Source organism: Hypanus sabinus, chromosome 6 (assembly GCF_030144855.1).
Source record: "Hypanus sabinus isolate sHypSab1 chromosome 6, sHypSab1.hap1, whole genome shotgun sequence".
Classification (NCBI taxonomy): Eukaryota; Metazoa; Chordata; class Chondrichthyes; order Myliobatiformes; family Dasyatidae; genus Hypanus; species Hypanus sabinus.
In genome coordinates this window covers 86890699-86913791 of record NC_082711.1, presented here as the reverse complement: position 1 = coordinate 86913791, position 23093 = coordinate 86890699, and the positions used below count along the sequence as shown (strand labels likewise).

The window sequence follows — 23093 nt, the reverse complement described above, 5'->3', positions numbered from 1 at the left end:
ATAAAGCAGTATATCTTACAAAGGAGGTGTAAACAATGTTGGTGTACAAGAAACAATGTTGGTGACTGGAGATGCTGGATCTGAAGCAAGTGAACAAACTGTTGGAGGAACTTAGCAAGTCAGGCAGCTCTTGTAGAGGCAAAGCGATAGCCTATAGTGCCCAAATAATTATCACCAACATATCATTTGTGGAACTAGAGGAGCTAATACACTGGACCACTGTTATTCTATCATTACTGCACCATCCCACACCCACACTTTGGAAAGTCTAACCACCTGGCTGTATCTCTATGCTGAGTATAGGCAGAGACTGAAGACTGAAGCACCAGTACAGGGGACTAAGAACGTATAGACAAGAGAGGCAGAAGTGCACTTAAAGGACTGCTTTGAGTTGGTGGACTGGACAGTATTCAGGGATTCATCTTTTGAGTCTGAATGAGTACACGAGTTATTGCTGGATTCATTAAAACCTGTGTGGATGAGTGTGTGCCTACAACAGATCATACATACCAAAATCAAAATCCATGGATGAACCAGCAGATTCATAGTCTGCTGATGGCTAGATCTGTGGCATTCAAGTCTGGTAATCTAGGACTATACAAGGCCAGGTACAACTTATGGCTATCTCAAGGGCAAAAGAATAATTCTGATTAAGATTAGGTTGTGACTAAATGCAGCCAGGTAATACCATTAGTGCTGCAGTGTCTCTAGAATATGTCTGAAAGCAGTTTGGAAACTACCTTGCTTTTCAGTTTATGAAATGGGTGAACAGACAAGTCTACTGAAATGTTTGAATAATTTATCAACTGTTATGAAACACCAGAGCAATTTAATAGTATTTAAGAATATTTAAAGAAAAACAATAAAATGAAGTGCAGAAATGTCAAAGAATAACAGAGCACCACCTGATTTTCCTTCTTACTCGAATTTCTAGATAAACTTGGCAACACTTATGTGAAAATGAGGAGTTGTAGTTTTTTCGACTATATTGTTTATATATAACAGCGTAACATTTTACCTATCTGATTTTGATGATATATACTTTGTTTTTTTGTTGCTGTTTATATGTCTTTTTTATTATGCTTGCTAAACTTCTGTGATTTGTATATTCTTTATTGGAAAATCAATAAAAAGATTGAAAATGGACATATAGCATCGGAGAAACAGTCCACTCCTTGCTACACTATTAAGTAGTTCAATATATATTGAATCACAATAAAATATTCACATCCAACCTGTAGAAATTACACACGGAACTGAGTTATCAATGGTGCATATTTCAAAAAGGATTTTTGTTTTCCATTTTATTCCTTAATAATTGTAATTAGTATTTCACTCAGTGCATGAAAAAATAGGAAAATTAATTTTAATTGCCAGAATAGCCACCCTAACAGAATATGCAATCTCATAAGGGACTCATCAATTAATTTTGAACCCAAAGAAACATTCTGGAAACAAGGTCACCACGACCTCTGGGAATGGCTCTGAGGATGACTACCACTAACATTTTTCATTTTAAAAACATGGGAAGTTCTGTTAAGATAAGCAAACATTAAGGGTACATGAAATTGCAGTCTGTAACTAGAATGTAATGTTAAATAATAGCCTTCGACATTAATCACATCTCAACTATCTTACAAAAGAGATTCTGTATAGCAATATGCAATAAGTTAGAACCAGATACAAGTTTATTTCACCTCAGTTTAATAATCCAATAAAGTACAAAGAAAACAAAAAATGCAAAAAGCATCATGTAGCATAAAACTTTTGTTTGGCTCCCACGAGACAGATGCTTGAGTCTACCCATCGTGGCACCCAACAGTCCACCTGTAGATTCAAATCCTGCATCCTGTGAAAAGGGTATGGATACACAGTTGAAAATGCAAAATTCAATGCACACACTCGATTATATATTCCTGAACACTACAATGTCCCTTAGCATGATGTATTTTATATTAATTAATGGTTTGCATTTGTTCCAATAGCCTATAAATCATTGTATGATATAATTTTTAGTACAAAAATTTTGATTAAATTCCTATCAAAATGTTTATGCTTTCAGACCAAGTGCCTTCCCAGCATATCCGATGAATAAACTCTTCTTGCGCTTCTAGCCGGGTACAGATGTTGATTTTAACCAACGTTTCAATGACAGACTCTGCCATCTTCATCAGGGATGATGCTGAGACATGTCTTGTCCAGTAGTATATATAACCCATTATCCATTCTTGCTGATTGGGTGAAGACTAGCCAATCAGGTTTTCACTGTCCCACGTTGCTTACAATCGAATTCTAGTTGTTACTTAGAGAGAGACCTTGGTCTTTGTTAAAATTCTTTGTCTCTAGTTTTACTTCAATGGCTTCCTTCACCAGATGATCTAAAACCCAATGGTGCGGCACAAAAGAAGTCAGTCCTATGGCCATTGCAAATGCAATGTTCTGCTACTGCTAATTTCTCCGGGTAACTCACAGATAAGCCTCCTGTGCTCTTTGATGTGGGTTTCCGCTGTGTGTCACTTCTGGCTGATATACACTGCTCTGCATTCACAGGGAATCCTGTAAACGCCAGCTGCTCTGAGTCCCAGGTCATCTTTGACCCACAGAAGTTGAGATTTAAGGTTCCGTATGGATTTGTGGATGGTATTAATCTGGTATTTCTTCAGGATCCTGGCGATCCTTCTAGAAAATGTGGAAATACAGGAAAGACAGGCGGTAGCAACAGGTTCCTCATAGTTACACACAAAATGCTTGTGGAATGCAGCCGGCCAGGCAGCATCTATAGGAAGGGTCTCGGCCCGAAACATCGACAGTGCTTCTTCCACCAGCATTTTGTGTGTGTTGCTTGAATTTCCAGCATCTGCAGATTTCCTCTTGTTTGCTTCCTCATAGTTGTTAGCTTTCCTGGTTTTTCCATCTGCCCTTTTAAGGCCCAATTGAGATCCTTCAGCTTGTAGCCATTCTGTCGGAATGTTGTACGGAATAGTCTTATTTTTCGTGAAGACTTCCTGGGTCCGAAATAATTTTCACATGGTTAATCAAAGTAGATGGTACGACTCTATGCTGGGAGGTGCGATGGTGGCTGTTATTGTTGAGTTCCAAGTCCGTGTGAGTGGGTTTCCAATAGACATCCGGTCCGAGGCTACCGTCCGGTTTCCATATTAGAATGCCCAGGAACAGAAGACAATCTTCTCCATCTCCATCATAAATTGAATGTTTGGATGTGCGCTGTTCAGATGGTTATGGAACTATTGGTTATTTCTACTTTGACTAACCGTGGAGAAACTATTTCGGACCCAGAGAGTCTCCAAGAGAAATAAGATGATTATGTACAACAGTTCAATAGACTGGCTACAAGGTAAAGGAAATTAATCAGGCTCTTAAAAGGGCCAATGGAAAAACCAGGAAACCTAACACCAAGGAAGAATCCATCACTACCACCTATATTTCCATGGTTTCTGGAAGGTTCACCAGTATCCCAATGAATCTGGATTAATGCCATCCACAATCCCAAAAGGAAACTCAAATTAGAATTTACATGGGTCAAAGGTGACCTGGGATTCAGAATGGCGGGATTCCCCGTGAATGTGAAGCAGTGTATATTGGCCAGGCGGGATGCACAGTGTGTAACAGCCAGACAGGACGCACGGTGGAAACCTGCATCAAGGAGCCTAAGAGGTGTATCCATTTGGGTTACCCGGAGAAATTGGCAGTAGAACAACTGCATTCACAATGGCTACAGGACTGACTTCAACAGCACAAAACTACTGTGCTGCACCAAAGACTTTTGGGATCACCTGGTGAAGGAAGCCATTGAAATAAAACTAGAGGAAAAGTACTTGAACAAAGACCAAGGTCTCACTCTAAGTAAGAACTGGAATTCAATTGTAAGCAACATGGGACACCAGAAACCTTATTGGATGAGGACTAACCAATAGGGAGGGACAGACAACAGGGGTAGATATACTACCAGACTAGACATTCCTTGACATCATCCTGATGAAGATGGCAGAACTTGTCACTGAAACATCAGTAAAATCGACCCACTGGAAGTCCGAGGAGAGCTTATTTATATCTGCTTTCATTTATACCAATAAAATTCATTCTACTTCTGTATTTCTTCATTATTCAGTTATCGGCTTTACATGCACTAATACTGAAGCAGCAAAGGGCCTTGCTATACTTTTATTTTCCACTTCCTAGTTGCACACTTGCAATTGGATTTACATGACTTTATGAGTAAAGAGAATGTTGAATTTTCACCTGCACAGTCTTTGTAATGACTATAATGTCAGGATAATTATGTAGTGGTAATCCTTGATAAATATAAAGAAATATGTAGAAAAAAAACTTTTTCTGGTCCAATCCCTTAATGAGGTAAAGAAGCTTTTGTGTTATGCTACTCATAAACTTAGGGTTCAAGTGTCTTCAGTGAGAAAGGCAGAGACTGGGTTGAAGTTTCTGTCAAATTCCACTTTCTTTTTTAATGCCTAATTACAGGAGTGAGAAAGGATCCCAGGTCTGTGATGGGCTCCTCATGCAAGATGTGGGAGATCTGGGAGTCCTCCACTGTCCCTGATCATTATATGTGTGGGAAGTGCATCTGGATGCAGCACCTTACATGGTAAGCAACAGAAGCTGGAACTGGATGACTTCAGGAGAATGAGGTGACAGATAGGAGCTACAGGGAGATAGTCGAATCTAAGATGCATAAGCTTGGTAACTGTCGAAGAGAGAAAAGGAATAGACAGAGTACCCCCAGGCCAGGGGTCGGCAACCCGCGGCTCCGGAGCCGCATGCGACTCTTTCATGTCTGTGCTGCGGCTCCCCGTGGTTTGTTAGTTTTTGAAATGTAATTCGAAATTTGAAGATTATGGTGATCTTGTACAATCTAAATAAAACGTTGTGGAGACCCCATTTCCTGGCACATCTGAACCGGCTCACAATTAGCCACCGTTCCGGCTAAGGGAGATAGCCTACGGGGGTTTGTGAGTACGTGCCTTTTGGAGCATCCGCGCCCACGGGGGCAGGTTGAGGGAGGCTTTAAAGCAAGGCTGTTTAGTTCGAATAAAGTTACCTTTGACTGCAGTGTCATTATTTTAGCGCTGCGTGTAGCACACCGCTACAACGTGTTTTTTTATCGCTATTAATATACATCACCACTGCCAATGCCTGACACCCACCAGTGCGCGCTTTCTTTTAATTCTTCAATCCAAGGTAGGCTAACTATGGAGTAACCTTCAACCCAACGTCTTTTTTTCGGAGTTCAAAATGTTTTTGTTGCATGCAGAAATGTAATTTCGTTTTCTCTGCAGGAGTTCATCAATTTCATAAATGCAACACATTATAGTTTGTTTATACATAGCATAAAGGCAAAAAAAAAACCGTTGTATGCAGTGTTATTTCATTTTAAATGTCAAACGGGTTTTGTGGCTCCCAGTGTTTTCTTTTCTGTGGGAAATGGGTCCATATTGGCTCTTTCAGCGGTAAACGTTGCCGACCCCTGCCCCAGGCTGTTTCCATCGATAACAGAATACTACTTCGCATGCTGTTGGGCGATGACCTAAAAGAGGAAAGCCGCAGCAACAAGGTCTTCTGTCACTACGACTCAGAAGGGACAGGGGGAGAAGAGGAAAACAATGGTGATAGGGGAACAGGCAGGAGATTTTGCAGATCTGAAAGAAACTCCCTAGATGTCATGTTGCCTCCCAGGTGTCAGGGTCAGGGACATCCCAGATCATGTCCACAGCCAGAAGTTATGGTACATATTGGAACCAAAAACATAGGTAGGAAAAAGGAAGAGGTCCTGAAGTGAGAATATAGAAAGCTCTGTAGGAAGCTGAAAAGCAGAAGCCCAAGGATAGTGGCACACACAATATGCTGGTGGAACACAGCAGGCCAGGCAGCATCTATAGGAAGAGATACAGTCGAGGTTTCAGGCCGAAACCCTTTGTCACTACTAACTGGAAGAATACAGCAAGAGATTTGAAAGCGGGAGGGGGAGGGGGAGATCCAAAATGACAGGAGAAGACAGGAGGGGGAGAGATGAAGCTAAAAGCAGGAAAGTGGATTGGCAAAAGGGATACACACTGAGAAGGGAAAGGATCATGGGATGGGAGGCCTAGGGAGAAAGAAAGGGGGAGGGAAGCACCAGAGGGAGATGGAGAGCAGGCAAGCAGTGATTGTGAGAGGGACAGAGAGAGAAAAGAGAGAAAGAAAAGAAAAAAGGAGAGGGAGAGGGAGAGAAATAAATAAATAAGGGATTGGGGTAAGAAGGGGAGGGGGGGCATTAACGGAAGTTAGAGAAATTAATGTTCATGCTATCAGGTTGGAGGCTACGCAGACAGAATATAAGGTGTTCTTCCTCCAACCTGAGTGTGGCTTCATCTTGACAGTAGAGGAGACCATAGATAGACATATCAGAATGGGAATGGGACGTGGAATTAAGATGTGTGGCGACTGGGAGATCCTGCTTTCTCTGGTGGACAGAGCGTAGGTGTTCAGCGAAACGGTCTCCCAGTCTGCTTCGGGTCTCACCTATATATAAAAGGCCACACCAGGAGCACCGGATGCAGTATACCACACCAGCCGACTCACAGGTGAAGTGTCACTTTACCTGGAAGGACTATTTGGGGCCCTGAATGGTGGTGAGGGAGGAAGTGTAAGGGCAGGTGTAGCACTTGTTCCGCTTACAAGGGTAAGTGCCAGGAGGGAGATCGGTGGGAAGGGATGGGGGGGACAAGTGGACAAGGGAGTCGCCTAGGGAGCAATCCCTGCAGAAAGCAGAAAGGGTGGGGGGGAGTGAAAGATGTGCTTGGTGGTGGGATCCCGTTGGAGGTGGCAGAAGTTATGGAGAATTATATGTTGGACCTGGAGGCTGGTGTGGTGGTAGGTGAGGACAAGGGGAAGCCTATCCCTAGTGGGGTGGCGGGAGGATGGGGTGAGAGCAGATGTGTGTGAAATAGGAATATTGTAATTTCTGGATTGCTGCCTATCTACCCAAATACAAACTAAAAAATTACTGTATACAGTAGAGACAATATACTTTTCGTGATAGCTGAATGAGAATGTATTCAATACATACCATATCATCCAGCAGTTTATTGTGGTACTTCACTTCAGTTCCAATATCAATGGAAAGCTGTCAAGAGAGGAAGGTATACCAAAACACTGTGTTTATTTGTACTCAGATATCATGTTTTAAATTTTAAAAAGACAAGAAGAATGATGAAAATTATGAAGAAGCCATTTTCATTCAATGACATGTTCCTGGTGTCTATTTAACAGCAAAATAATATTTAAGTTGAGATTTTCACAGCATTATGGTTTAGCCAGTACAGCTCCAGTATCATAACAGCAGTGAACCAGGTTCAATCCTGACCTCTGGTGTTTACTGTGTACTTGTGATCTTGTGGACCTCCTCTGGGTTTTCTCTCACATCCGAAGCAGCACAGGTGGTTGGAGGAACTGGCCAATGGAAATTGCTCTTTGTGTGTAGGCGAACAGAAAAATCTGGGGCAAGGTGATGGAGATCGGGGGAAAATAAAATGGCATTAGTGTAGATAGGTGCTCGATGATTGGTGTCTTCTCTCAAAGTTGGTACTCTTGGTCAATGACAGTGGAAAGACGAAGAATTTGCTGCTGGGACTGATGATTACATAATATATTAAACTCTGTTCACTTGTGAAGACAATCACTGTATTTCCTACACCATCTAATTAGGATGTTTTGTTTATTTTCTGTATTTTAACTTTTTTTCTTTCTCTATATCCAAAAGCTAGGAAATGGGGATCCACAGAGTTGCAGCAAAGGATGGTAAACATTAATGGAATTGTTCAGTTATTTGAATTAAATCCCTTACTTCAAATAGTTAAATCAAGCTGCTATGCATAGTTATAGGAGTGCATTTGTGATGTGATTTAAAAGTAAACAATATAACAATATGAGATCTGAGGCTTTGGCTCAAAGTTGATGACCTGGAATCTGAGCTTCAAACGCTGTGATTCATCAGTGAGGGAGAGAGTTACCCATACACTGTGCTTCAAGAGGCAGTCACATCCATTAGATTAACTACTAGTCTGTGGCCAGCTACAAAACGGAGTAACTGTGAATGATGCAGGTAGGGGGATCCAAGAGATAGTGCTGGAGCTTGCCCCATAGAGGTGAGATTGTTGCTCCCCATGAGGGTATGAGTGGGGACCGCAGACAACTCTGTCGCAAGGATTGAGAGTCAGGAAGGCCGTGTGTTTGCCTGGTGCCTGGGTTCAGGACAGCTGCAAAGGAATTTGGAGTGGGAAGGGGAAGATCTAGTTGTCGTGGTCCATGTGGGTATTTACTGTAGGAAGAACGAGTTATTAAGTGCCACTGAAGGAATTCGAGCAATTAGGGACTATATTAAAACGCAGAACCAAAAATATAATCTCTGGATTGTTACCTGAGCCACATGCAGACTGGCACAGGATTAATGAGATCAGACAGTTAAATGTATGGCGAAAGATTGGTGTAGAAGAAACAGGTTTGAATTTGTCAGACATTGCTGTCAAAATCAGAGAAAGAGGGAGCTGCTCCGCTGTGGCAGGCTCCACCTGAACTGGGACCAGGGTCTTGGCAAATTGCATAACTAGGAATATGCAATTTGAAACAGACCCTGATGGTCTTTAATCTAAAGAGTAGGGACTAGGTTCAATATCCTGGAAAAGTATGGATAATATAAGAGGGAAGGAGAGTGCAAGAGAAGTTACTGAAGACTCCAGAATAAAAAATAAGACAAGTTCAAAAAGGGATAAGAATTAATCTTCAGAAAGCCTGGAGACAACATTGAAATGAAACGCGCTGAATACAGGACTGCAAGTGCAATATTTGTATGCATGCATCATAGAAAATAAGGTAGATGATCATGAAGCACTGTTAGAAATTGGCAGGTATGACATTTGGCCATAACAGAGTTGTGGCTGAAAGATTACAGGTGAGAGCTTAATATTCAAGGATACACGTCTTATCGAAAGGACAAGCAGGTCGGCAGAGGGGTTGGGTGGCTCTGTTGGTAAAAAATGAAATCAAATCTTTAGAAAGAAGTGACAAAGGTGCAGAAGATGTAGAATCGTGGGTAGAGTTAAGAAAATGCAAGGGTAAAAAGGCCTTGATGGGAGTTATATAAGGGTCTCTGAACAGTAGCCAGGATATAGGGTACAATTTACAATGGGACATAGAAAAGGTATGTACAAAAAAGGGCAATGTCACAATAGTCATGGGGGAATTTCAATATTACAATAGTCATGGGAAGATTAGAAAAGTCAGGTTGGTGCTGAATCCCAAAAAAATGGAATCTGTAGAATCCCTACGAGATGGCCTTTTAAAGCAGCTTGAGATTAAGTCCATGAGGGAAAAGGCAATTCTGGACTGGGTGTTGTGTAGTGAACAGGATTTAATTAGAGAGCTTAAGGAAAAGGAACCCTTGGAGGCAGTGATCATAATATTAAAGAATTCACCCTGTAGTTTGAGAGAGAGAAGCTAAAACCAATTGCATCAGCACTACTATTGAGTAAAGGAAATTACAACAGCATGAGAGAGAAGCTGACCAAAATTGATTGGAAGAAGACAATAGCAGGATATACAGTACAGCATTAACGACTGGAGTTTCTGGGAGTAATTTGGAAGACAAAAGATCAATTCATCCAAAAAAGCAGCATTCTAAAGGGAAGTCAAAGACTGAATAAAAACAACAGAGACAGCATACAATGATAGCAATTAATGGGAAGCTTTTAAAAGCAATCAAAAGCAACTAAAATAACAATAAGTTGAGAAACGATAAAACGTTAATGCAAGCTAGCTAGCCAATAATATTAAAGAGGATAGCAAAAGTTGTTAAAGAGTAAAAGAGAGGCAAGAGTGGACATTGGAATGCTGGGAACTAATATTGGAGAGGTAATGATTGGGGAACAAAGAAATGGTGGTCAAATTGAATAAGTATTTTGCATCAGTCTTCAACATGGAAGACTCCACCAGCATATCAGAAATTTGAGAGGTTTCAGGGGGCATACAGTCACTATTAGTAAAGAAAAAGTGCTTGGCAATCATGGAAGGTCTGGAGGTAGATAAATCACCTGGACCAGATGGACTATGCCCCAGGGTTCTGAAATGAGGTAGCTGAAGAGATTGTGGAGGCATTAGTTATGATCTTTTAAGAATTACTTGAAGCTGAAATGCTTCCTGAGGAGTAGAAAATTGCAATTGTCACTCCATTCTTTAAGGGAGGGAAGGAGGCAAAAGACAGAAAATTATAGACCAGTTAAACTGACTTCAATGATCGGCAAGTGTCAGCCCACTATTAAGAATATCTGGAGGGACATGATCAAATACACTGAAGTCAGGATGGCTTCCTAAAGGAGAAATCATGCCTGACAAGTCTGTGGGAATTCTTTGAGGAAATAAAGGGCAAGAAAAACAAAGGACAGTCAATGGATGTTGTTCCAACAAATTTAAGTTACCTAAAACTAATTTTTTTAGATATTTACAAATCAGAAATTTTCTACATAAAGTTCTACCATCTTTCCCCAATTCAACTTCAATGGATTTCTCAGATTTGATTTTTACCTTAAATCCTTGTCAGAAGGGATTAGTGGCTTTACGATTATGAAGATACAACCAGAAATATCAGGTAGAATTAAACAAGAATGGGAAAAAGAACTTCAATATAATATATCAACAGAAAAATGGGAAAAAATTTTACAAATGGTTAATTCTTCTTCTGTATGTACTAAACATGCTTTAATACAATTTAAAATTGTACATAGAGCTCTTATATCTAAAGATAAGCTTGCTCGATTCTATTCTCATATTAACCCTCAATGTGACAGATGTCATTTAGATGTGGCTTCATTGACCCATATGTTTTGGTCATATCCCGCTTTACATAACTATTGGAAGGACATATTTGCTACCATTTCCTCAATTTGGAATATCGATTTACAACCTCATTTTATTACTGCAATTTTTGGTATACCAAATGAGGATGGTAATCAGTTTTCCCCTTCAATTAGACGAATGATTACTTTTGTAACATTAATGGCCACAGAAGGTCTATATTACAAAATTGGAAAGAAGTAAATCCTCCTACCACGTTCCAGTGGTTCTCTCAAACTATTTCTTATCTGAGCTTGGAAAAAATTAGAAGCACTATTTTTGACTCATCAATTAAATTTGAAGAAACTTGGGGAACGTTCATTCGACATTTTCATATGAATTAATCTGGCCTCTTCCAGACCTTCTCTCTGCTTATTCTTGTTCAGGTATGGAGTTCCGGAGTTCTTGACACTATTATATACATATAAACTGTTATTATTGCCCATGTTAGTTTAGTTTAGTGGTTTTTTTTCTATATATTTTTTCTTGTATTTTAAAATTTTTTTTTCTTCTTTTGATGATTATTTTTATTTTTTTCATATATAATTATTATAGACTTGATTGATTATACTATTTTTTTGTTGTTGATATTTAATAGGATATTGTTATCTTATTATTAATGTAATCTCAAGTCTATTGCACTTATAACCTATTCACTATTATGTTATGTTTCCTTTATATATGAAATTCAATAAAAAGATTGAAAAAGAAAGAAAGGATGTTGTTCACATGGATTTTCAGAAGGCCTTTCAAAAGATTCTGCACATGAGGCTCCACAGGGGTAGGTGTTGGGTTCATTACTTTTCATATTATGTTAATGATGGCATGATGAACTTGATGGCTTTGTGGCCAAGTTTATGGATGAGAAAAGCTACATGGAGGGGCAGGTAGTGTTGAAAAAGCAGGAAGTCTGCAGAAGGACTTAGGCAGACTCGGAGTTGGGCAAAGAAGAGGCAGATGGGATACAGTGTGGGGAAGTACAGTGCCTATAAAAAGTATTTTTCCTTCCCCTTGGAAGTTTTCATGTTTTATTGTTCTACAACATTGAATTACTGTGGATTTAATTTGGCTTTTTTAAAACACAATCAAGAGGATAAAAACTCTTTCGTGTCAAAGTGAAAACAATCTCTACAATGTGAACTAAACTAATTGCAAATATAAAACACAAAATAATTGATTGCACAAGTATTCACCTCTTCAAGTCAATATTTAGTAGATGCACCTTTGGCAGCAATTACAACTCTGAGTCTCTGGATATGTCTCTATCAGCTTTGCACATCTGGACACTGCAATTTTCCCCCATTTTTCTTTACAAAACTGCTCAAGGTCTGTCAGATTGACCTTTTCAAGTTCAGCCACAAATTCTCAATTAGATTGAGGTTTGGACTCTGACAGTCACTCAGGACATTAACTTTGTTGTTTTGAAGCCATTCCTGTGTAGCCTTGGCTTTATGCTTGGGGTCATTATCTTGCTGGAAAACAAATCTTCTCCCAAGTTGCAGTTCTCTTGCAGACTGCATCAGGTTTTCCCTGTATTTTGCTGCATTAATTTTACCCTCTGCCTTCACAAGCCTTCCAGAGCCTGCTACAGTGAAGTATCCCCACAGTACAATGCTTCACACCATGATGTGCGGAGTTTGGCTTATGCCAAACATAGTGCTTAGTCTGGGAGCCAGAAAGCTCAATTTTGGTTTCATCAGATCATAGAACCTTCTTCCAGCTGACTTCAGAGTCTCTGGACTCTGACTTGGCCACTCCATGACATTAACTTCGTTGTTTTTAAGCCTTTCCTTGGTAGCTTTGGCTTTATGCTTGGGATCATTGACAAGCTGAAAAACAAATCTCTGGCTGAGATTTCATGTGAGTTTTTTCTTCCAACAGTGGCTTTCTCTTTGCCACTCTCCTATAAAGCTGCGACTGGCGAAGCACCTGGGCAACAGCTGTTGTATGTGCAGTCTCTTCCATCTCAGCCACTGAAGTTTGCAACTCCTGCAGAGCTCTCTTGGTGGTCTCCCTCAATAGTCCCCTTCTTGCAAGGGCACGCAGTCTCTGAGGATGGTCTGCTCTAGGCACAGTTACAACTTGACGGTTGACTTAACTGTACTCCAAGGGATATTCAGTGACTTGGAAATGTTCTTGTTTCCATCTCCTGGCTTGTGCTTTTCATAGAGTTGCTTGGAATGTTCTTCTGTCTTCATGGTGTAGCTTCTGCAAGGATACTGACTCACAAGCAGTTGGATCTTCCAGAAAAAGACGTATTTTTACTATAATCAATTGAAACACATTGACTGCACATGGCAATCTCCATTTAACTAATTATGTGACTTCTAAGACCAAATGGCTGCACCAGTGATGATTTGATCTGACATATTAAAGGGGATGAATACTTATGCAATCAATTATTTTGTGTTGCATATTTGCAAATAATTTAGATCACTTTCTAGAGAACTGCTTTTACTTTGACACGAAAGAGTGTTTCAGTTGATCAGTGTCAAAACAAGCCAAATTAAATCTACTGTGATTCAATGTTGTAAAATTTTAAAAAATTCTAAGGTGGGGGAGTGGGGTGAATACTTTTTATAGGCACTGTACATGGTCATACATGTTGGTAGAAGGAATAAAGGGGAGAGAAATGGGGAGAGAATTCAGAAATCAAAGGTGCTAAGGGTTCTGGGAGTTCTAGTGCAGGATTACTGAAAGGTTAACTTCCAGGTTGAGTCGGTAGTAAGTTAGGCAAATGCAATGTGAGCATTCATTTCAAGAGGACAAGAATATAAAAGAAAGGATGTAATGATGAGAATTTCTAAGGCATTGGTAGACCACACTTGGAATATTGTGAGTAGGTTTGGACCCCATATCTAAGGAAGGTATGCTGGCATTTGAGATAGTCCAGAAGAAGCTCATGAGAATGATCCTAGAAATAAAAGGTTTAACATATAGGGAGTTTTGACGGCTCTGAACCTGAACTTGCTGAAGTTTAGTATGGGGGGGGGGGGGCAGGGAATCTCACTGAATCCTACCAAATATTGAAAAGCTTAGATTCAGTGGGTGTGGCGAGTAAGTTTCAATCATGGGAGTCTAGAGGCATAGCTCTTTAGAAAACACATACTGTACATTTTAGGAACAGCCTCTTCCCCTCTGCCATCAGATTGTTTTTTTTGCTCTCTTTTTGCACTACTATAGATGTAAATGTATATATTATACTGCCATAATCATATGTATTTATTTCATATACAACTGTAATTTATTGTATACTTTATGTATTGCACTGTACTGCTGCTGTCAAACAAATTTCATGACATGTCAATTATAATAAAACTAATCCTAAGATGAGTACGAATTTCACTATCCAGAGTGTGGTGAATCTGTGGAATTTGTTGCCTCAAGACAGCTGTGGATGCCAAATCATTGGGTATACTTAAAGTGCAGTTCGATAGGTTCTTGATTATTGAGGAATTTAAAGGTTACGGGGAGAAGGCAGGATTATGAAATTGAGAAGGAAAATAAATCAACCATTATCGAATGGCTGAGCTGAATCGATGGGCCAAATAGCCTAACTTTGCTCCTATGTCTTATGATCATTGCAACTAATTACATTAGAACTACAACAGAAGGCTCTACAAACTGCCAGACTTCGGACAAATTTTATTTCCCACATAGAAAATAGAGAAAAGGAAAGTCACACTAGTGGGCAGGTTAAAGAAGTTAACGCCAAAAGAACAAGACTTCGCTGTTCACTTTCGATTGCAAAAACTTTTAATGCCTTGTACTCAAACTGATACTGTAAATGCTAGAGAAAATTTTACCTCAATTCCTTTCTAGACAAGGTTCTCAAAAGTCACACTGCTATTTATTGTTAACTATTGGTTGAAACATTAATTATTCAAGTTTGATGAAACTAATCTGTTATGTAAAGGAAATGTGATTTAGAAATAACAGAACTCCACTCTTTTCACAATTAAGTCAACTTGAAATAAATTCTATTAAAAAATGTTATTCTCAAAAAACATCCATGTGGAAGTTTTAATTAAGTAAATAAAATACAACCGTATCAGTGCTTTCATGTGATTTAAATTAACCAATTACACATTAACACTGTACTCAGATGATGGAATCAGCAACAAATAAAATGACAAGGAAAGATATAATGAACATTCTTAAATACATGATCCAAACCTGTTACTCTTGCTCTGACACACTAACTGCTAACAAGTATTTGAACTCACTGATTTTAAAGCAGACACTTTTTCTCGTAGGCCCTCAGTTAATTTATCATTTTCTTCTTCATGAACACTGTAACCACTTCCAGTGTATCCTTCCCCTAGAAGTGAAAAAAAAATTGTGCAGAGATGAAATATCAATATTTGTGCAATAATAAATGGCACTCAAAATAAGAACATCTTACATGTGTCCTTCATCATTAGTGAAGTCCTGTAAGTATCATAGCAGCTGAAATGTCATAGGATATATTTAACTGTTCACTGAAGAAACAAACCTTATCTAATGCAATTTTGTCTGTACTACCTACCATCCACTCATTAAAGAATTTTACTAAATTAATTTAATTTTTCAAATTCTCCAGTTACTTTCAGGAACTTGCAAGGCATGATCTGGAAGTGTAGTTTTGAAATATGATTTAAGTGATGTTATTAATTCAAGGTTCGCATTTCTAGACTGATATCAACTTTCTATTACATGTAACAATGAACTTAGCTTTCTGAATTCTAGCTTTCCAATACTTCTTTTGACCAGTACTTTCAGAATTTTTATTCAGTTTAAAATCTTAGATTGGTGCAGATTTCATATAAAAAAACAACTGCTGGAGAAAGTCAGTGAGTCTGGTAGAATCTATAGAGGCAAAAGGGATAGGTGACATTGGGCTTAGAATCTGCATCAAATCCTGTAATTTAAATCAATAATGAGGTAAGGGAAAAGAACGAACAGGCAAATATTTAGTGAGGAATTTATAGAGCCTAACATGACTCAAAGGCATGCCCATCGACAGTGAAATGATTATAGGATAATAATTAGAGGAGCACAGAGGTGCTTCATGATATTGAACTGCTAAAGGTTTCAGTGATAAGGTGCGAGGGAAGAATGATATAACTGAAATCAAATACTTGATACAATTATGCAAATTATAAACTTCTCATGCAGTTCTTTGACCATCAACAGCCAAATATTCTCTGAGAGAGTTTCTGCAATCTGGGAACTTCTGCAATCAGTTAGTCGCACTTCCTCCTATCTCTTGAAGTTAATAAAATTCAGTTGCTTCTTTCCCTAAATCACCCAATGAAGTCTGGCCAGCGAATTAACTGTTCCATGATAGACTACATACTATGATAGCTGCTTTCAACCAGCTTGGGACTTGCATCTGATGGAGATTGCATACCCTCAAATAAATGATTTCTCAGTGATTTCCCTCTTTTAAAAACCCCTTGTCTTACCCAAACCTGCACGTCTCATTTTGTCCGCTCCTCTGACGATGACACTAGAGAAGCTTCTCTATGTTTTGAACTCTGTCCCTGACTTCCTGGCAGCGCCACATCACCGCAGTCGGGAAGGAGGGCCTCGCGGCGGCTGCCGGGAGAATCCCGTGCAGTCCCCCCGCCCGCCTTGGCTTCCAGCCGCCGGGCAATCCGCCCCCAGCCGGCGGCACGCGGCCCTCCCGTCGGCCCCACGAGAGGCGTCGGCGCGCGGCCAGTCAATGGGCCGCCCCCTCTCCGGCCAGTAGCGCAACCGTCCGCCGCTTCTTCCCCCAGGAAAACTACATTCCCCAGAACCCACCGCGAGCCCGACGTCACACGCTGGCGCTCGCGGACTTCTGGTCTGCGCGAAGAGATGAATCGCCTTAATTTCGCTGTATGGAGAAGTCCTATTTCATATTTGCACTTTGTTTGGATTATAGATAATTGAAGAACTTGTAAAGCGTCTGCTGTACAGACAAGTGAATTGGTTTATTGACACATGTACCGAGACATAGTGGAAAGCTTGTTTTACGCACTGTTCATTCATATAGATCAAATCGTTATACTGTACAGTGCATTGAGGTGGATCAAGGTGAAATAACAGGATGCAAAATAAAGCGGCAGAGAATTGTGCAGGTAACAGTAAAGTACAAGAACAATACATTTCTGTAAAAGAGGTGCAGAAGGATTAAGTAACACTGTGGTTGCTTGAACTGGTTTCTGAAAGGTCATCTACACTATTGAAAATTAGAAGAATTGAAGATAATGGTAACCTGGGTTGGCCTCTACAATTTATTTCCACGGTAACCCTAATCTCATCCTAACACGGATACACATTTTGACCTATCCATCTCTCCTGCCACCCCCTCTGATGTTAAGATGGTTGATCAGTAGTGCTCTTTTTGAAAAAAAATCGGTGTGACTTTCATGACTCAATTTGCAGGAACCACTATAAAACCTTGGTTACGAAACTATAACAAATACTGCTTTGATAACTGAACTTTCATAGCATTTTGGCTAGAAAATTCCAATAATTCACCACCCTTTTAGAAAGCAATTTCTCCTCAACTTAATCCTAAATGATCTTAAAGTTTCTGACCTGTTGATTCCAAGAAGAGGGGAGACAGGCTCAATAATAAGCCTCGCTGACTCCCTGCAGCTGATGCATGCAAATTGTATTAAAAATGCAGTTGTTAACTCCAGAGAAACTAATTCTTATTAAATTCTCACTTTCAAAGAAATGGCATGACTGAATTGAATTTATAATAATAGTTTTACAGAACATAAACAAAGCACTTATCTAAGAAAATGGAATTGTACTGTCAAAAGGAGTACTTAATAAAACCAAAATGGACAATTTACTTTAACTAGAGGATGGTAAATCTGTTGAATTCATTGCCACAAACAGCCGTGGAGGCTAAGCCGTTGGGTATATTTAAAGCAGTGATTGATCAGGTCTTGATTAGTAAAGGCGTCAAAAAGTTATGGGATGTAGACAGGAGAATGGAGTTCGATGGGAAAATAATTCAACCATTATTGAGTTACAAAGCAGAATTGATGGGCCAAATGGCCTAATTCTACTCCTATATCTTATATCAACCATGACAAATCCTCTCAAGAATTTTGAATGTTTCCAAATTCGAAGAAAAAGATGCATAGCCAATTCATTCTCTTTTCATGACAACCTGTCATCCATGTCGATCTGATTAAACAACAAGAACCATCTTCATGTGTGTGAAGCATGTCTTTTATACGTACAATACTTTTGCCTAATACCAATTGATTTCAGATACACAGGGGCTGCCTGATACTTCATTTTATCAAGTGCTACCTGAATATCAAGGTAAATGTTCTCATTACCTTTAAGAATTCGGCTCTGGTTCTTGTTTTGAACAAGGCTATAAGATTTAACGCTATATCAGGTTGGATGCTAAATATTTCTTAAGAAACACCAACTTAATCTAATACTTAATGTGGTTTAGAGGCAGTATCGATGGAGTAAGCTGGGGTATTGGTTGTAAGTTATAAACATGAAAAATGGGAGTAGTCATTTGCCCTTTTAACTTTCTCCACTGCTTGTGGCTTATCCACCTTAATACCATTTGCCTGCTCTATATCTTCATTCTTCTAGTGTCCAAAGATCTATCAATTCCTGTTTTAAAAGCATTAATGACTGACAGCATTACTCTACAAAGAATTCCAAAGATTCACCATCCTTTGAGTGAAAACATTTCTCCTTAATTTGATCATAAGTAGCTTGATCTCAGTTTGAGGATGTGTTCCCTGGTTCTGGACTCCTCGGCCAATGGAAACATCGTCCCCATGTTTACCTTGGAAGCCCTGTAATTTATGGTTGGACAACTGAGCCCCATCTCCTCTTGTTCTTCTTATAGCAAGTATGCACACCTTGGTAAGGAGAGCAGCAAAATGGTGCAGCTGTAGTGCTGCTACCTTTCAGTGGCAGCAACTGGGGATTGGATATTGACCCCCATTGCCATCCTTGTGGAATTTGAAAGGATCCCTGTGAGCTTGACCTGGCTGCTCCAGGTTCCTCATACGTCTTAAAAGGTAGATCAATTGGTAAATTACCCTATGTACCACTAAATAGTAGGAGTATCAGGGTGGAGTTGATTGGCATGTTAAATTCCAACTGTAATTCCAATGCCCACTTTACTAGTTGATCTAAATCCTGTTGTTACTTGAGGCAACCTTTTCCATCGATTTTAGGGTCATCCACAAACATACCAATTATGCCATCTGCATTATTAATATAGCGGACAAACAACAGGGGAGCCATCACCAATGCCTGTGACCACCAATCTAATTTTGTTTCTGATTGGCTTTCTCACCCTAGATCCCATGTGATCGTGCCTTCAGGGCCAGCCTTCCATGTGGGACATTGTCAACAGCCTTACTAAAGTCTTGCTGGTATAGGTATTTGGCAATTACTCTTTGTGGCAGAATCTGTGAGGTAAAGGCTGTTCATTACACATGAAGCACAAATATTTTCCTTGGTTATTTTTCTCATTATTATTTTCCTTATTCCTTTATTAAATTGCTAGCTCTCACACAGATATTCAAGGGCCATTGGAATGGAAGGATTTCTCAGCCAATCAACCAGTTGGTGCACGGAAAATGACTGCTGGATGCCAAATTTCCGTGTTACAATGCAAAATGAAAATCAAATATGAAGATAACAAAATCTAATGAAAGTTTCAAAAGGAAAATGCATCACATCTTTTGAAATAATAGCTGAATGTTCCATTTGGCTAGAATACAATCAAAAGCTTGAAAAGTGGAACTCACCTGCAATGCATAATCCCACAGGCTAGGCTATTTGAAAACTAACTTATCATTACTTGTGGAACAGGTTAACACACCAAATCACCTCTTTAAAATGAACAGTGCTGCCTCTTTGAAGCAGAATGCAGATTGTGAATTCAATGTAGCTCTGCCTAAACTTAGAGCAAACTTGTAATTTGTCAACTGCCCAACCTCCCATTCCAGAAGTTTTTGCATTTGCATGCTCATGTCCTGAAGCCAGGTACCCTGGGAAGCAAAGATCCATCCATAGCCAAATGTCCATTTGGAGGAAGGAGATGTCTTGTGGTGCACAAAAACACAATAAAAACATTGCACCAAATAGGTAGTTTCTTCTACTTTTCACTAATAAGACTAGAATTATTAGAGTTTATGAAGACCATCAATTCTAATTCCATTCCCTTTGAATAAAACTACCACCTCAGGCTCCCTTGATAGCAATACTCCATGTAAGCTTACTGCCAGAAAACTGAAATAGCCTTCTGTATAATAGGCAGGAACACTAATAAAGTACAATGAGGGATTTCAAATCGGTCTTGGCCCGAAACGTCAATTGCACTCTTTTCCATAGATGCTGCCTGGCCTGCTGAGTTCCTCCAGCATTTTGTGTGTGTTACCTGTATGTAGGCCTTGAATTCATGAAAATTTGATTAAAAGCCTCATATTCTACCAGATAAACTGACCAGGTTCCCAAGAATGACTGTGCGGCCAACAAAGTGAAAACAATCATATGTTGCTATCTAAGTGATTGTTTTTAATGTAGGTAGAGGTGATTTTCCAAGTTTGAATCCACTGAGATATCATGAGTAAAATTAGTAGCTTCATAAGATTTCCATTATCTGCTCTGACCAGTCATGCAGCTTATCTGAAATACATTAAAACATTTAACTCAATGTAGCTGTACAACATTTAATTACTTTTTTACTTCACTTGCTGAAGAGAAATACACAATCACTGTTTTCATTATTTACCAATATGTTTTTGGTTTAAAAAGTATACTATGTTAATTAGATCACTTTGAATTATAATTTTATTCATAATTGTGACCTGCACAGTAGATCACCAGTCTTTGAAACCATCAACCCTGTATTAAAATGAAAAATTCTTTGTAAAAGTCGATATAATTTCTGACTCAGCATAATTCAGCATATTAAAATATATTACCATGATATGAGAGGTTCTTCAGAAAATTATCTACCTAGTCAAAGTAATGTTTAAACCAGGCAAAATGCAGAAGGTTTGATGTAAATAAAAGCCTCTAATGGTCTTGATACATACCATTAAATATACTGACCAGCACTGCCTTCAAAATGATAACTGCTATGGTTAATTGGATTTCTCTTTTCATGAATTTCCCTTGACTAGTGTTTTTTTAATCTTAAATGCAATCTAAATGAGTCCAGTAATATAATGTGTTTGGATTTATGGAGAAAAAAATAATTATTTGTAGAAAAACAACTGACATGAGCGATAGATAATAGGTGTAGGAGTAGGCCATTCGGCCCTTTGAGCCAGCACCACCATTCAATGTGATCATGGCTGATCATCCACTATCAGTACTCCATTCCTGCCTTCTCCCCATATCTCTTGACTCCACTATCTTTAAGAGCTCTATCTAACTCTTTCTTGAAAGCATCTAGAGAATTGGCCTCCACTGCCTTCTGAGGCAGAGCATTCCATAGATCCACAACTCTATGGGTGATAAAGTTTCTCCTGAACTCCATTCTAAATGGCCTACCCCTTATTCTTAAACTGTGGCCTCTGGTTCTGGACTCCCGCAACATCAGGAACATGTTTCCTGCCTCTAGTGTGTCCAATCCCTTAATGATCTTATATGTTTCAATCAGATCCCCTCTCATCCTTCTAAATTCCAGTGTATACAAGCCCAGTCACTCCAATCGTTCAACATATGACAGTCTCACCATCCTGGGAATTAACCTCGTGAACCTATGCTGCACTCCCTCAATAGCAAGAATGTCCTTCCTCAAATTTGGAGACCAAAACTGAACACAATACTCCAGGTGTGGTCTCACCAGGGCCCTGTACAACTGCAGAAGGACCTCTTTGCTCCTATACTCAACTCCCCTTGTTATGAAGGCCAACATGCCATTAGCTTTCTTCACTGCCTGCTGTACCTGCATGCTTACTTTTAGTGACTGATGAACAAGCACACCTAGATCTCGTTGTATTTCCCCTTTTCCTAACTTGACACCATTCAGATAGTAATCTGCCTTCCTGTTCTTGCCACCAAAGTGGATAAGCTCACATTTATCCACATTAAACTGCATCTGCCCACTCACCCAACCTATCCAAATCACCCTGCATTCTCCTAACATCCTCCTCATATTTCACACTGCCACCCAGCTTTAATATTTAAAAATCTTTGGTCTGGACTGTTTAAACCATTCTAGTTTTTAAAATTTATTTTCAGATGTAGTCACTGTAGTTATGGCCAGCACTTGTTAAATAATTCACTTTTCTTGAGAATGTGCCATGGCTACCTTGGGTCTCTGCAATCTTTCTGGTAAATGTTCCAGTATTGTACAAAAGACTTTATTCTAACTGAGTGTTCTGTTATGCCACTTAGGATCAGAATTTTCATTTTCACTTAAGGTCAAAGGTAAAATCAGTTTATAAGATTTAGAACTATCCAATGGATTTAGGCCCATTTTATTTTAGTAATTTACAAAGAATCTGAATTTATTGGCACTGCCACCTCTCTTCATGATTTCAAATCTACCTGGATCAATATTTGGTCTATGTCTATACTGTTACAGATACACAGATCAAGGCTTCATCCATGCCTAGTTTATGCCAGTACCAAATATTCTAATAAGCTTCCTTCTTCTGTTCATTATCTTTAGTTCATCTAAAATTCTGTTATCTAAATTGCATTCTCTACTAATAGTCAATACATTGTTTAATTTGCACCTGTTCCTGATACTCAAATTTATATTTGCATAGTGGGGTGAGTAACTGCTTCTCAACTTGCAGCACTTCAATTTCAAATTTCCAATTCTAGTTTTTATATCTCTTCATTAACCCATTTCTTTCTAACATTGAGTTATTATCAGTCCTGGATGAGTACAAGAGGCATATTTCTAAATATAAATAATATTAAATGGTTAGAGAATATTGTTTCTCAGCTGATGTCATGTTTAAATTTTATTTGACAGATCCAACTGGTTTCGTTTCCAAATGTGCGTACACTTCTCAGTTCTTGCTTGCTTTCAATCCTAAACACCTTTGCTGAAAGTGATTTTTACTTTTTTCCCTTTTTGCTTTTAGTTAGCCATTTGGAAATACCAAAAGAATCAGAAGTAGAATTGTGTTTGTATTACATCAATACACAGGCTCTGTATTATAAGTGTTTTTTTTGGAGAATTCTCCAGTATCTCAATGTCT

General features: G+C 39.1%; 1 protein-coding gene across 1 annotated transcript; it reads right to left on the bottom strand.

Annotated features, from left to right (window-relative positions):
* Nucleotides 1-1666: 1666 nt before the first annotated feature.
* Nucleotides 1667-16646, bottom strand: bet1 (Bet1 golgi vesicular membrane trafficking protein). Its single transcript, XM_059972559.1, has 4 exons — nt 16347-16646; nt 15126-15220; nt 7082-7138; nt 1667-1849 (listed from the first exon to the last, which is right to left on the bottom strand). The coding sequence occupies exons 1-4, from the start codon at nt 16363-16365 to the stop codon at nt 1694-1696; spliced, it is 327 nt and encodes a 108-aa protein (XP_059828542.1). The 5' UTR covers nt 16366-16646; the 3' UTR covers nt 1667-1693.
* Between the last annotated feature and the right edge of the window lie 6447 nt (nt 16647-23093).